The sequence below is a fragment of the Stegodyphus dumicola genome, chromosome 9 (genome assembly GCF_044657685.1).
Source record: "Stegodyphus dumicola isolate Sdum_Otavi_A_Nest chromosome 9, ASM4465768v1".
NCBI classification, from domain to species: Eukaryota; Metazoa; Arthropoda; class Arachnida; order Araneae; family Eresidae; genus Stegodyphus; species Stegodyphus dumicola.
In genome coordinates, this window is record NC_140776.1 from 130,301,084 (window position 1) to 130,315,560 (window position 14,477).

General features: G+C 31.3%; 1 protein-coding gene and 1 non-coding gene across 2 annotated transcripts in view; one reads left to right on the forward strand and one right to left on the reverse strand.

Moving 5' to 3' along the window:
* The first annotated feature begins 219 nt into the window (after positions 1-219).
* Positions 220-291, forward strand: TRNAW-CCA (transfer RNA tryptophan (anticodon CCA)). The gene has a single exon. It is a non-coding gene; the product is annotated as a tRNA-Trp (tRNA).
* Positions 292-5,625: 5,334 nt separating this feature from the next.
* The window catches only part of LOC118197044 (acyl-CoA-binding domain-containing protein 5-like), a 112,591-nt gene continuing 103,739 nt past the window's right edge, over positions 5,626-14,477 (reverse strand). The window contains exons 7-9 of the mRNA XM_035368513.2: positions 10,529-10,718; positions 8,160-8,386; positions 5,626-7,111 (exon numbers count right to left, since the gene is read on the reverse strand). Of these exons, the coding sequence (XP_035224404.1) occupies positions 6,980-7,111; positions 8,160-8,386; positions 10,529-10,718 (549 nt within the window). The 3' untranslated portion in view covers positions 5,626-6,979. The remainder of the gene's footprint in view (positions 7,112-8,159; positions 8,387-10,528; positions 10,719-14,477) is intronic.

Below are 14,477 nucleotides of genomic sequence, written 5' to 3' on the forward strand. Positions count from 1 at the left end.
ATTTTTGAGAATATAACGCTGATTTTTGTTGTTTGACTTCTGAATTAGTATTCTTATCCTTTTCTAATTTTTATTTATTTATTTTTGTTCCTCTTTTCTGACGGCTTCCATAGCGCTCCGGCACTTCTAACTTTAGAAATTACGCTTATATAAAAAATATTAAGTATTGATAAAAATCCAGAATGCTTAATCTACCAAACAGTTTCGCTTATTTATGTGGGCCTGGTGGCGCAACGGTAGCGCGTCTGACTCCAGATCAGAAGGTTGCGTGTTCGAATCACGTCCGGGTCACGCACTTTTTCTTTTTCTCTTTTTGTAAGGAAAAACAGTAGGGAAGATTAATAATGTATTTTTATACATACATTGTGAGTTTACTTTCTAAATCTGACATTTCTATTTGTAGTCTCGCGGTTTAAAGCCCATTCTTAATTGTTTCAAGAAGATATCATTATTGTTTTTGATATTTCGTGTCTTTAAGACGAAAGAAATTAGTTAGAATCCCTTGATTCAAAATATGCTGAGTCAACCTTTATTTCGAAATATGTACAGATGGTTCTAAATTCGATAAATATTTCACTATATTTAATTGAACCAATGAAGCCGAAAACTCCAAATTTTTCTAAAGCAATGATTAACTATTTCATAATTTAGAAGTTAACATCTATTTCATAACAAAACACATGTTTACTTCTAAATCCTCTGTCACATGTATATAAAACTGCATATAAAAATATTTTTGTAGAAAATAAGGCGTACAAAAAGGAGCTCTTACTATTTTATTTGAATTTAAATCTACTTCAAAACTTTCGTCGAATTTCAAATAATAATTTTTACAGATAACATTTCTGGTATTCATTTTTGTTATTTGTTCTGAGGGACAGCACTGGCCATAAATATGGTTTCCAAGAACATTCGTGATGCGTGCAACACATTAAGAAAGATACAGTTGTATATCCATTGATAACAGGACAAATTTGTCTCAACTTTCATTCAAGTTTTAATGGAAAGTACTCAAAGAATAAAATCGGAGGATCGCATAACCCTTTCTTATTACCAACCTCTCGGATGTACTTTCAAACGCCTTCATGCAGCAAAAATACTAAACAAAAATGGGTAATAGAAATCTATAAAAATATCCAGTGTTAAAAATCTTCAGAATCATGGTCCAATTTTCTATATACTAAGTCGGAGATCTGCCGAATAGAATTTTAGATATGACTTACAGTAATGAGAAGAGATTCTGTACAGACTTGTGCAGAGATACTTAAAGACTCATAACCCCTGATCCTCTGACGAATCGAATAAGAGGACGCATGGAATTCGCTACGTGGTGTAATGATTGGCACATTCGGGAGGTCCCGGCAAGGGCATTACACATTTTTCACATCTCCCGCTTCTTCCACAACCCACCCCCAAAAATTCCTAATGTCTCCTCTACAGTGGCGCTTGAATTAATAGGTGGTGGATGATGATTCTTCACCACCAGGATTTAACGATTGGATCCCCTAACCCCAGTTGCCCTTTAAAAGGGGAAATTTATAAGGTTACAAATGAGAAGAATACGATCCGATCCACCTGGTCTAAAAATTTCCTTATTTTGTGCATGCCTGCGTGGTGTAATGGTTAGAACACTCGGCGCGTATTCGAGAGGTCCAGGTTCGAGTACCGGCGAAGAAATCCTAACGTCCCTATTAGAATCAACTAATAAAGTTCTACTAAAAAATAATCGGATGCAGCCCGATGAAAATCGGGCCATAACTCTAAAGAATTTAAACAATTTTTCTTTGATCTTATTTGAACAGATGTGAATTTCATCTAATAAAAAATTTTAATATCTTTTTTACTTTAAAAATATTTAAACAAAGATAAATGCATTTTAAATATTAGTTTTGTTTAACTAGAATTAAAAAAACATTTTTTCCTATTAAGTTTACATATACAGTAATTAAAAACATTTATTTCAGGGAATAAATTTTTATAATTAACAGCATAAATTTATTCTTTTAATTAATTTTATGACTTAGATTGATTTTACGTTTTTAGTGTAAGTTCATAAAAATATTTAATACTTCTAATTAGTCATCTCATGAATTAAATGCATTTTTATTTAAATCAATTGAATTAAAAAGTAAGAAAAATATTGAGATATGTATTTATTGCTTTAAAATCGCTTAGTTTTTTTACTTATTAACAGACTGAATTTGAATGTAAATATCTTACGCTTAACTGGCAACCTGTTGGGCATGAATGATAAAAGTATTTTATTTCAGGTAATGGCAACAAATTGCTTTTAAATATCCAAGACTGTTGATTAAAACTGAAAGGTACGTGGGGATTGGACAAAAATATGGAACTTCATGCTTGAACTGAAATGTTTATTCTAGCAAAAGCTATTGGTGGCGCTGATGTGTTTTCTCACTACACCACCTGTACAACATTAATATATTACAAGTGTTACTTGTTTTCGAGACAGAGTTCTGTGCAGTTGTGAATGCATCATGTTGAAGCTTAATGAATTCGAAAGTGGGCAAATTGTTGGAGTTTGTATCGTGGGTGCTTCCATAACTAAGGTAGCTGAAGTGTTTGGTGTTTCAAGAGGCACAGTACCTAAGATTTTTAACTCATACAGGAATACCAGAAAAACCGCATTCGCTAAACTACAGTGCAGACGGAAAAGTGTGTTGAGTGATCACGACAGACGATCATTCAAGAGGATGAGGACTATAGCAGCAAAAGTGACTAGTCATAAAACCTGGACTGTGGAGCAAAGGAAGACAGTCGTTTGGTTGGACGAGTCTCGCTTCACACTGTTTCCAACTTCTGGGCCAGTTTACATCTGACCAACGTTCCCCCAAGCATAAGACAGAAACCGTTTGCTGCCAAGAGTGAAATATGACAGGGGTTCGGTAGTGCTTTGAGCAGCCACATTGTAATTAGGATTTAAAAAGAGACCCTATTTAACCCTGTATTGTGGTATTCTATGGGACCCATTACTATTATGCAAGGTCACGTTATTGCCAAAGATTATATGATCATTTTGGCTGATTGCATACATCCCATGGTATAAATTTTGTTCCCCAATGGTAATATCGTGTTCCAAGATGATAGAGCTCCTGTTCATTCAGCTTGTATCGGCAAGAACTGTTTTTCTAAGCACGAGGGTGAACTTTCACATCAACCATGGCCACCACATATCAATATTGAGCCTTTGTGGGCTATTTTGGAGAGAAATCTGCCCGTGAACGCAATCCACTGCAATTATCGTTAACTGAACTTGCCAGTGTTTTGCCCAAAGAATGGTACAAGATTCCTTGGAAAATCATACAGGACCTCTATCCATCCTGAGAAAACTACAAGTTGTTTTAAGTTTCAGTGGTTTACCTACACCGTATTAGTAACAGCAATGTGCTTTTTTATTTTGGTGTTACATGTTCCGTCTTCTTTCGTGACTCATTTTTCGCAAGGAGATTAGAATAGATATTCTAGCCTCCTTGTTCTTTCCCCTGTATTGGGAGATAAAGTTTTGAAAAATGTCAGGCGCGGACTCGCAGACGAGAGATTGACAGCCATGCGCCTTTCGAATATTACTTTTTTCCCTATTCTTTCTTCTTACTTTTATTTTTCCTGCAATCTTAGATTTTTTATCCGGACACTTACTGTTTTTACCATATTTATTAAATTTTCTTGATAATTTTTTTTACACTTTTTTTTTTTTAATCTTGGGAGAATTTATTTCTAATGGAAGAATTTCAAATTATTTTCTCATTTGCAATGAATGATTAAAAGCGACTTTTTTTATATATTGATTGTTACTTCTGGCTCCTATTGCACATAAAATTTAACACATGTCCTATCACTTTCTGTTTTACAATTTTTTTTTTCTTTTTCGCTTTTTCATTTTGCAAGAGCAATATCTATTCCCAGAAATTTAACTTTCCCTTTCGCTTTTTAGTTTTACAAACGGAAGTTTTTATTTTTCATTGTATGTCCTTGCGTTCAAAAATAAACTCTTCCAAGTTTTTTTCTTTATACATTTTTTTATTTTATGTTTATCTTTTCTTTTTCCTTGTTTTATATATTTATCAATATTACATTTCCCTTTCTACAAAATTAAACTTGCACATAATTCCTTGTCTACAAAATTTTAAGTTCAAATTTTATGTGCATATTACTTCTCTAGACATTTTTATAGATAATATTTTCCGTAAATTAAAATCAATTTAAACCAATACATATAATATTTGTTTTATGCTATATATTGTTGAAATACTCAGCGGAAATAATATTACATTTCTTTCTTTTATTGTTACTAATCTAATTTCTTTTATTGTCTAAGTAATTGTAATTGTTTTATTGTATTCAAAGCTTCCTTTCCAATCAATACATCTATACAGATTGTTCTACTTTTTTTTAACACTACCGCAAACATCGCGGATTCTCTTTTACAACATTTTATAACACTATGAACATCATGGATGTTCTTTTACACATCTTACTATTATCCAAAGATTTCATAAAACTAAGTCTATGAAAAACATCACGAATTCTATTTTATTTTTATTCAAATGATTCATCAAACTATGAATGTATTTTATACATATATAAATATATATTTTCTATTTAAACTATCTATGAATATGGCCGTCTGTGACACTACAGGTGATACACAAGCATTCCTAATGTTTGGAAAAGAACTGAGGACTGTCGACGACATTGTTCACGATTTCAAAGCTGTGGTCAAAAATCCCCTTATCTTGTACGATTCGCAACTATTACAAAGGACATAAGAGAGCATATCGAAATAAAGCAAGATCAACGTAAAAAGCAATATGATAAAGTATGGATCAATTTACATACCGTTAGTAATGCAAAAAAACAAAATGACTTCAAAGTTTATACCAAACGGTCCATACTTGGTAATGACACAGAAATCACCTACTGCCTATGTCATTTCAAGCCTTCATAAACCATCAGAACCGTTAGGGATGTACCATACGTCTGCACAACACCTTTCAAAGACTCGTCCACTTCTACCATTCTTCCACTCAGGAAGAGAGGTAGACCACCAAAAGTTACTTTGCATTCCCAAAATAATCAAGAACTTGTGGTTCCAGACAGTGCTTCAAAGGTCCTCTTGCCCAGAAAAAAAAAAAAAAAAAAAGGCCAGAGACAATTTTACAAGAGGCTCCCAAATCCTCCAGTTCTGTCTCCTTGCCGGGACGTCGGCGGAACCAGAGGAGGAGTTTGTAACCAATCCTTTAACATAAACTGTTGGAGTAAGTGTGACAACAAGGGTGCCTCTGGTGAGAAGCCAGAGAAGGATTTTAGTAAAAGCCAAGTGTCTAACCTGATAGATTGTATCAGACTCTTGCTCTGTAATTTTCTTAAAGTTAAATTTAATGTCCGTGTGTAACTTAAACCTGTTAATAAATAATTATTACACTATACTGGACTCTTCTATTACCATATCTAAAACGATCCCCTCACAATATTAATTACCACTAAAATATAAAAACTTTAGAAATTTAAATCTAAAAAATTACCTATCATAATTAATCCTACAAAATTTCAGTTTTATGTGCTGTAGTAAAATGCTTATTTACACAAGAAAGAGTAAAACAAATATTAAATTTTTAATCTTTTAATAATAAAATCAGAATTTACATTAAATACATAAAATGTACATATATTACAATTATATATATATATATATATATATCATATAATATAAAAATCTTAACCAATTCCCTTATTTATGTAACATATAAGAGAGATTTGATCGAAAAAAACAACTCTTACAAAATACAAAAGAAAACACTGAGTAAGTATTCTGGCCTGTAAAATTAAATGTCAGATAGGAAAACAACCAATGTTCCAAGATTCTTTAAGGGAAAAAAACAGGAAAATTGTGATTTTTTTTATGTAACAATATTATCAGAAATGAATACATATGTATGAAACATAATACATTAAGTTCACAAATGTGGTTCAGTGTAAGGTTATCAAAATGCCATTTTCATAACCTTACACTGAAGCAAAAACATTAAAAATTAGACTCCCGCCAAAAAATTAAGAAATAATCATAATTCACATAACATATACTCATCCCAAATACAATGACAAATTGTTTAAAAATCAAATTCAATTGACCTAAGAAAATGTTTTAAAAATCAAATTCCATTTATTTCTGTTAAATCAAAGAATACGTTTAAAACTCACATGAGAATTTTTTCCTAAATAAAGCTGAGATTAAATGACCATAGCCATATTTTATCTGTTCGAAATGAACATTACTGACTGAAGAAAATATTTCCTTAAGTTAAAAATATTTAAACTATTACTCTATATTGAAACTGAATTTAGCAACTTCATATTTTGGAGCATTTTATAATATTTTTATATTTTTGAGAGAGAAATGGACAACTTTTATTGACAAAGAACTTTTTATATTTCTGTATGATTATATCTCCAAATTATATTTATATGACACAATGATTAAAATTCAAAGTCACTTCATCCACCACTAGGAAAATTGATTGTAATATTAGAACACAATTAGTATGCGAGGACCCTGTATCAGATACCTATATCACTTCAATTCTTTGCATTCTTCAGTCAATCAAATGGAAGGAAATTGATGTCTATTATTTTATTTGACATGCACGTACAGAATACACTGCACTTTTATCAAAACATTATCTTGATACAAGTTAGTCCAATTTCTAAAATGAAATTTTGATGTTTCTTTTCTTCAAACATTGTGCAATTTCCATTCAGTTCAGTTTAATACGGCATACATTAAATCATACACTAGTTATTAAAATTATTGATGAAATCTGAATACATTATGAGGGTCTATCAAGAAATCATAAAAAAAGAATGAAAACATGGAACATTGTTAGTCATATACCCTGTGATGTGTCAAATGGAAAACAGAAATTATGCCTTTAAAAAAATAGCTCTAATTTTAATATTGCTTTTAAGAACGGAAACGCCTCTTCCTTATTGTGTACATCAACCACTGCACAATGAAAGGCCAAGCTAGTATAATAACTGCAAGTTTTGGAGAAATACCCAGGAATGTCCAAGAAGACTGTTTTCCAGTAGAAACCTGCAAGTTAAAACATTTCAGTTAGCAATCTCTTGAAATGCTTCCTGAAATAAAAATGCATAAACAGTAAAAATATTTCAGCACAATACAAAAGAATTAAATTATTTATAAATAATTTGGGTACATGTAATTTAATATATCATGGTCATCCAAACTTTGTGCCAATTAAAGCTACAAGCTGGAATTTTATGAGTACAAATGTGTAAAGTTCTTGCTCTGTACTCATGAAAAATGTTCCAGTGTTTCTTATGGGAAAATGTTCCAACAAATTTTACACTTTTAATATGGTGTGGAGAGCACTAGTTCTAGTCACCCACATTTCTGATTATACTTGTCAGGTGCTTTTAACAGGAAGTATGCTGAATATAAATTTAATGTTTTCTAAAATTAGAATAATCAGAATATTTTTGAAATTATTTAAACATTAAAACCACAAACAATTTGTTTGATAAAACCTGCTAAACTTTTTCACCTTTTTCACAACAGAGTTGTTTACAGCATTGCAGCCCCCCCCCCCAAAAAAAAAAAAACTTTCAGTTTTGGATAAATTTGTATAAACAAATTTTTGTTTTATCACAATTATATAGAAGCCATAACAGTTCGATTTCACTTCATATACACTTGTGCAGATAATCATGATTGCCTATGATGTTGAATGTTGCACATTTGATTTTTTAAATGAGGCTTCATAAATTACTTAGCAAAAACTTTTCAGAAAATCTAAATCTTGCACTAAATTTGCTGTCTTTATTTGCTTGGCATAACATGTAGCTGCTTAAAGTATTCTATATATCACATTCTCTAAAATCAGCTATACTTTAAACTCTTCCATGACTGACATTCCAATATTTGCATCACTTCCACACATTTTTTATTATTCAATACAAGTAATCATAATTGCAACTCAACAAGACCCTATTATTAAAATTTGAATTCCAAATAAATTACATATACTGAAAGACTGCTAATTGCTTTTAAAATGTATTCAGCACAAATTAACATGGATACTAAATACAGATTATAATAATTTATTTAATCATACAAATACCTTTAAAATAGAGCTGTCAGCCTTTCGCTGAGTGAGAAGTGCTTCTAGTGAATCTAAACGTACTACTACTTGTTCCATAATGTGCTGCAAGCGAAGCACTGCCAGCGCTAACTGTTCATTGACATCAGCTGTAAGTTCTGGATTTAAATTGCCTCCACTTCTTCGACTACCTCCTGCACCACCACTGGTGCTGTTATTTGAGCCATAGGGTAACGGATTATCTGAGCCTACGAATAAAATGTACAAAAAATCATTTTGAGAAGGTTATGAGAATCAATAAGCAAAATTACAAAAGAGAGGGAAGAAAAAAGAAAATAAATGAAATTAAAAGAAACAATTACCAACATGAAATTTTCCAGATTATTTCCCCCCCCCCCAAACAAATTCATGGAAATTTGCTATTAGTCTCAATTATCATTTTTTTTGTCTGCATCACTTTAAATAAAAAGACATCCATGTTACTGACATGCAATATTGTCAAAGAAAGAGTAACATATATAAAAAAGTTGTGGCCACAGAAATAAAAGGATGTTGCCCACCAAATGTTATTGCCAAGCATGGCAATATTTAATTCTCTAATAGAGAATTTTAAAGATTTTCTGTTTTACTGCTGTTGAATTTTATGCCATGCAAGAGTGAAGAAAATGATGTTAAGACAAAACGCTAATATTAAATAGAGTAATATTATTAAAACTGAACATTGATATTATGAATTCAGGAAAGATTGAAAATACATTAACAGTAACATTTAATACTGTATCGAGTATTCTAGATATACGCTGCTTTGTGATTTTGCTGTTGAGCTTTATGGTATGGTGCAAAGTCTGAAGAATGTGATGCTTAATACTAAAAATATGCAGGTCATCTTGTTAAGAAAAGTGATTATTGACACAATATGCTGAGAAAAAACAGAAAAATGTATGGCAACACTAAACACTCTATCAGGAATTCTAAAAATATGATGTTTTTGGAATTTTTAAGAATTTATTGCCAGTTTTGTGGCATAAGTATGAAGAAAACTATATTAGTATAGTTTAAAAAGACAATAACTCTATCATCAAAGGTAAGTCCAAGAGCAATTAAAAAAAAACTGTGAACTCTACAAGAGCATAAAAAAACTTAACAAACCCTCTGGTGGAATGATAAAATCAGAAAACTTTCCCCCTAAAGATTAAATTAAATGATTCATTCTGTAGCATTCAAGTTAAAAAACTTAACTAAAATCACAGAAACCCTATTAGATAGCACAATATTTTACATTTTATGAGAATAGCAATCTAATTAGCTACAACCCTCCCCCTTCTCCAAAAAATACACACCCATCCTACAGAAGGAAAAACACACAAAGTTTGGTTTCTTATATTACTGAAATTTTTAAAATTAAAATTACTAAAAAAAATCTGAAGGGTTTTAGATTTTAAATTACCGGTTAAATTACCCTTCATTCAACTCAAAATAAACGAACAGATGGTCCAAAAAAAAAAAAAAAAAAAAAAAAAAAGGAAAGGCTTTAGATTTTAAATTACATTCAAAGGAGCTTTTTTTAATGTTTTGTATGTTACCTTTATTTATTAAGTATCATGTTCTTTGCACTTAAACCATAAAATTCAGTTCAACAGCAATGTCGCAAAATAATTTTAAAATGAGCATATCTTTAGAATTTCCGACACACAGTTCTGCATGCTGGAGATAAAAAATCCCCCCCATAGAGTTTTGCCATTGCTTGCTTTTAAATTGTTGAGTTTATTAAAAAAAATTTATTAAAGTTTTAGAAAATATGAAATCGATAATAAAACAAATTCCAAATTTCAAATTTGGGCTTTCAGATGCCCATTTTCGCAGCAGGATTAGGTCATTCAAAATTGGATGGCTCTAGGTACCATTGTTTTATCACAATGCGAGAAACATACATACATTTATGCAGATTTTTCATTATTTAATTTCTTCAAATATAATATAGGGCGATAGTATTTGGTGGCAATGGTTTGAAAAGTGATACAGACTTTTAAAGTTTTCAATGCAAAATAAAAACAATAGTCCTTCAGGGACAAAGCCCCTCTGGACTAAAAATTTGATAATTTAAAACTTTTTTTGTAACTGTATGCATACGTCTATCATTAAAAATTACAAAAACAAAAATCGGGTAAGGATTTTTGTGGATACAGTGCATATTTATACAATAAATTTCTCTCATGCACTATTTTCATTTTGTTTGACACATTTAAAATTTAAGCTTATTTTATTCAGAAAAGTTCAGTAATTTTTTCAGGTACCTCCCACAAGAGTCTCATGATTAATCATATTCGATTTCAGGGTTGCAGAAATGCACCCCTGTATGCAAAAAAATGACAACAGAAAAACACACATACTTCTTCCCTGTCGAGATGATCTGCTTCCCCTGCTGCTAGACGGAATTCCAACAGCTGAGTTACCATCCCTTCCTCCGCTTGGCTGCTCTCCACCACCTCGGACATAACTGACATTTGATCCTTTGATGTCTGCTACAGGGTTCTTAGCAACAACATTTCCGAGAGATACAGATGTTTCTACAGAATCATTCTAGGGAGAAATTAGGTAATGATAAGTCATGAAATCATTCAACAAATTAATCAGAATTTATTTATAATACACAAAGCTATTATACCAGATTTTATTTTTACATAACAGAAAATCCCCTAAAACTACTTGCAGAAATCAGTTCACTGCATTAAAAAAAAAATAGAAAAGAAAGAATATATTAGAACTCTGATTATCTGGATCACTTTTTCTTTCTTCGGGCTGATAAAAATTAAGCTTGCTGTTAGTTTACATGTGCCTTTTTAATATCTTCCATTGAATTACATGACACAAAATGATGAAATAGTACAGTCAAAAGTCGTTAATCCGGACTCGTCGGGACTTCGGCGATTCCGGATTATCGATCATCAGTTTAAATCTCGTAAGATGGCATGCAGAAATTCTAAAATAAAAAATATGAAACCGCAATTTATGAAATAAAGAACAATTATGATCTAAAAAAAAGCTTAATATTTATTTGTTTACTTTATTAAACATTTCTCTCAATGTAAGTTGTTTAAGTTGCTTCATTTTATGTGATAATACTTTCTCTTTAATTCTATAAAAAGACATAATTTCTTTTTCAGTTACAAAGTTCCACTGTTCAAGTCCCGTTAATTGCTGTGCCGAGAATACCGACTAACTTGTCAACCAAAATTTTTTCATTTTCACTAACCTCTCTGTCACATTCTTCATGTCTTTATCCATTTTTTGCAGCAATTCCATTTTTTGTTTGTTGGACATCGAAACATACTTTCGTTTTGTAGATCCTTTGGAAGTTCCAGCATCGGAAATTCTATTTGACATAATCGAAAGTTCAAGTTTACTTTTATAAAATTGCTCTTACAGTCTGCAAAAAATAATAAGCAGGATCCAATTCGAAGATTAAGGAACAACTCAATCATTAACATTAACTGAAATAGATAATTAGATAATTTTAGCTTACACCATCCGTTATACATTAAACGCGCAGGCGAAAACATATTCTGCACTTGCGCACACGCATATGCGCAGTAGTCAACGTCTTACGCACACGCGTAAAACGCCTGTGCGCATGTGCCAACGCGGCGCATGCGCAGAAAGTTTTTAGCATTGAGGTCCGGATTATGGGTGTCCGAATTAACAACTTTTGACTGTACAATATATGCTTTTTAAGAAGGTGTGAATTGTGGAATGCAAAACCTATTTACTTACTTATAATAATAAATTTGTACACACGTTCACCTAATTTAATTCAATAAAATGACATAGCATACCAATAACACATCACCACATATTCGGTATGTACCGTATCTAAAAATATCCTTAGCCAGCATTTAATTTTTGTAACTTTCGGTTTTAGATATACAGTCAAAAGTCGTTAATCCGGACTCGTCGGGACTTCAGCGATTCTGGATTATAGATCATCAGTTTAAATCTGGTAAGATGGCATGCAGAAATTACAAAATTAAAAATATGAAACCTTAATTTATGAAATAAAGAACAATTATGATCTAAAGGGTATCAAAATTTACAAAAAGAAAAAGCTTAATATTTATTTGTTTACTTTATTAAACATTTCTTTCAATGTAAGTTGTTTAAGTTGCTTCGTTTCCTGTGATAATACTTTCTCTTTAATTCTATTAAACAGACATAATTTCTTGTTTAGTTACAAAGTTCGGCTGTTCAAATCCTATAATTGCTTTAAATCATATCAAAGACGGAGTACATAGAGATGAAATACTACCATTACATAAGCCAAATAAAATAAAAACATCTGCCATGAAGATAAGGATAGTGTTGACAGATCAACTTCCAATTCATCCCCCCCACCGCAGAGCAGCGTGAAATTGATAAACAGATTTTGGAACATACTTTCGCTCTTTGTAGATCCTTTACATATTAGTAAATATATATCGGAAATTCTATTTGACATAATCGAAAGTTAAAGCTTACTTTTATAAAATTGCTCTAACAGTCTGCAAAAAATAATAAGCCAGATCCAATTTGAAGATTAAGGAACAACGCAATCTGCAACATTAACTGAATTAGATAATTTTAGCTTAGCTTATACCGTCCATTATACATTATACGTGCATGCGTAAACGTATTATGCGCATGCGCACATGCATGTTCGCAGCCGTAAAGGTCTTACACACACGCGTAAACACCTATACGCATGCGTGTAGCTTTAAGGTCCGGATAATGGGTGTCCGAATTAACGACTTTTGACTATATAAACTTTAAATGATAAAATTGTTTCAAAGATTGATGTATTTACATTTTGGGCTCTTTTTTTATTAAAAAATTTATTTCATAAACACTACAAAATTTAACTTTTTATACAGTTTTTGGTTCCTACATAATTAGTACTTAGTATAAAACAACACCACCAACAAAAAAGCTCGATTCCTGTATGAAAAAAACTGAATGAGATATTTAATTTCAAAATTTGGGATAATAATTCATGGTAGATTTTTAATACTTAAATGCCCTTTAATTAATTTATGCAAGTGTGATTTACTAGAGTGTAACATTTTTTAAGACACAATAACATGCCAAACAAATACTAATTCAGAAGTCAAATAACAAAAATGTTTTAGTTCTGGTTTCATCAACAGATGGCTCCACTAGCTTATCTCCTGTCCAGGCTTTCTTATCATTTTATCCTATCTTGTTCATTTACGCTTTTGCAGTTGAGGATGGTGGTTCGGTAAAACCATAGAAACTAGTTCTGTGAAAATTTGAAAATGCTAATTTTTGTTGTTTGACTTCTGAATTAGTATTCTTTAATTTATAATTTTGTAACAACTGTTATGCCATAATAATTTTCATACAAGTAATTTATTCAAGCACTAAAAATATGCTATTAACATTCTTCTGAAGTTTTAATACTTTAGAATCACAATTTAATAATCATATAAAAAATTCAATCAACTAGAAATATTTTTTATTTATGGAAATAATACAGTTAAAAGTCGTTAATCCGGAATGATCTATAATCCGGACCTCAAAGCTACAAACTTTCTTCGCATGCGTCAACGTATAATGCGTTCCCGCGTGCACATATGCATTCACGCATGCGCATAATACCTTTACACATGCGCATTATATGTTTATGCATGCATGTACAGACGGTATACGCTAAACTAAAATTATCTAATTCATTTCATGTTGCAGATTGCGTTGTTCCTTAATCTTCGAATTGGATCCGGTTTATTATTTTTTGCAGACTGTTAGAGCAATTTTATAAAAGTAAGCTTGAACTTTTGATTATGTCAAATAGAATTTCCGATGCTGGATACTGACAAAGGATCTACAAAGCGAAAGCATATTTCGATGTCCATCAAACAAAAAGTGGAATTGCTGCAAAAAATGGATAAAGGCATATCCTTTGTTTCTCTAACCATTCTGAAATCTGTTTATCAATTTCACGCTGTTCTGCGGAGGAGGGGAATGTCGCAGTGAGCAATGAACTAGAAGTTGATATGTTAGCACTATCTTTATCTTTAGGGCAGATGTTTTTATTTTATTCAGCTTATAGTTCATTACTAAATGTAGTATTTCATCTTGATGTACTCTGTCTTTAATATGATTTAAATCAAATTCATTATAAATATCACGAATACACATCAACTAGTTTTCTGGTTGCAATTTTCTAGTTTCGACTATGCATAATGTATGCTTTACGCATGTGCGCGTTGAAAGAAATGTTTAAGAAAGTAAACAAATAAATATTAAGCTTTTTTTTGTAAATTTTTAAACCCTTTAGATCATAATTGT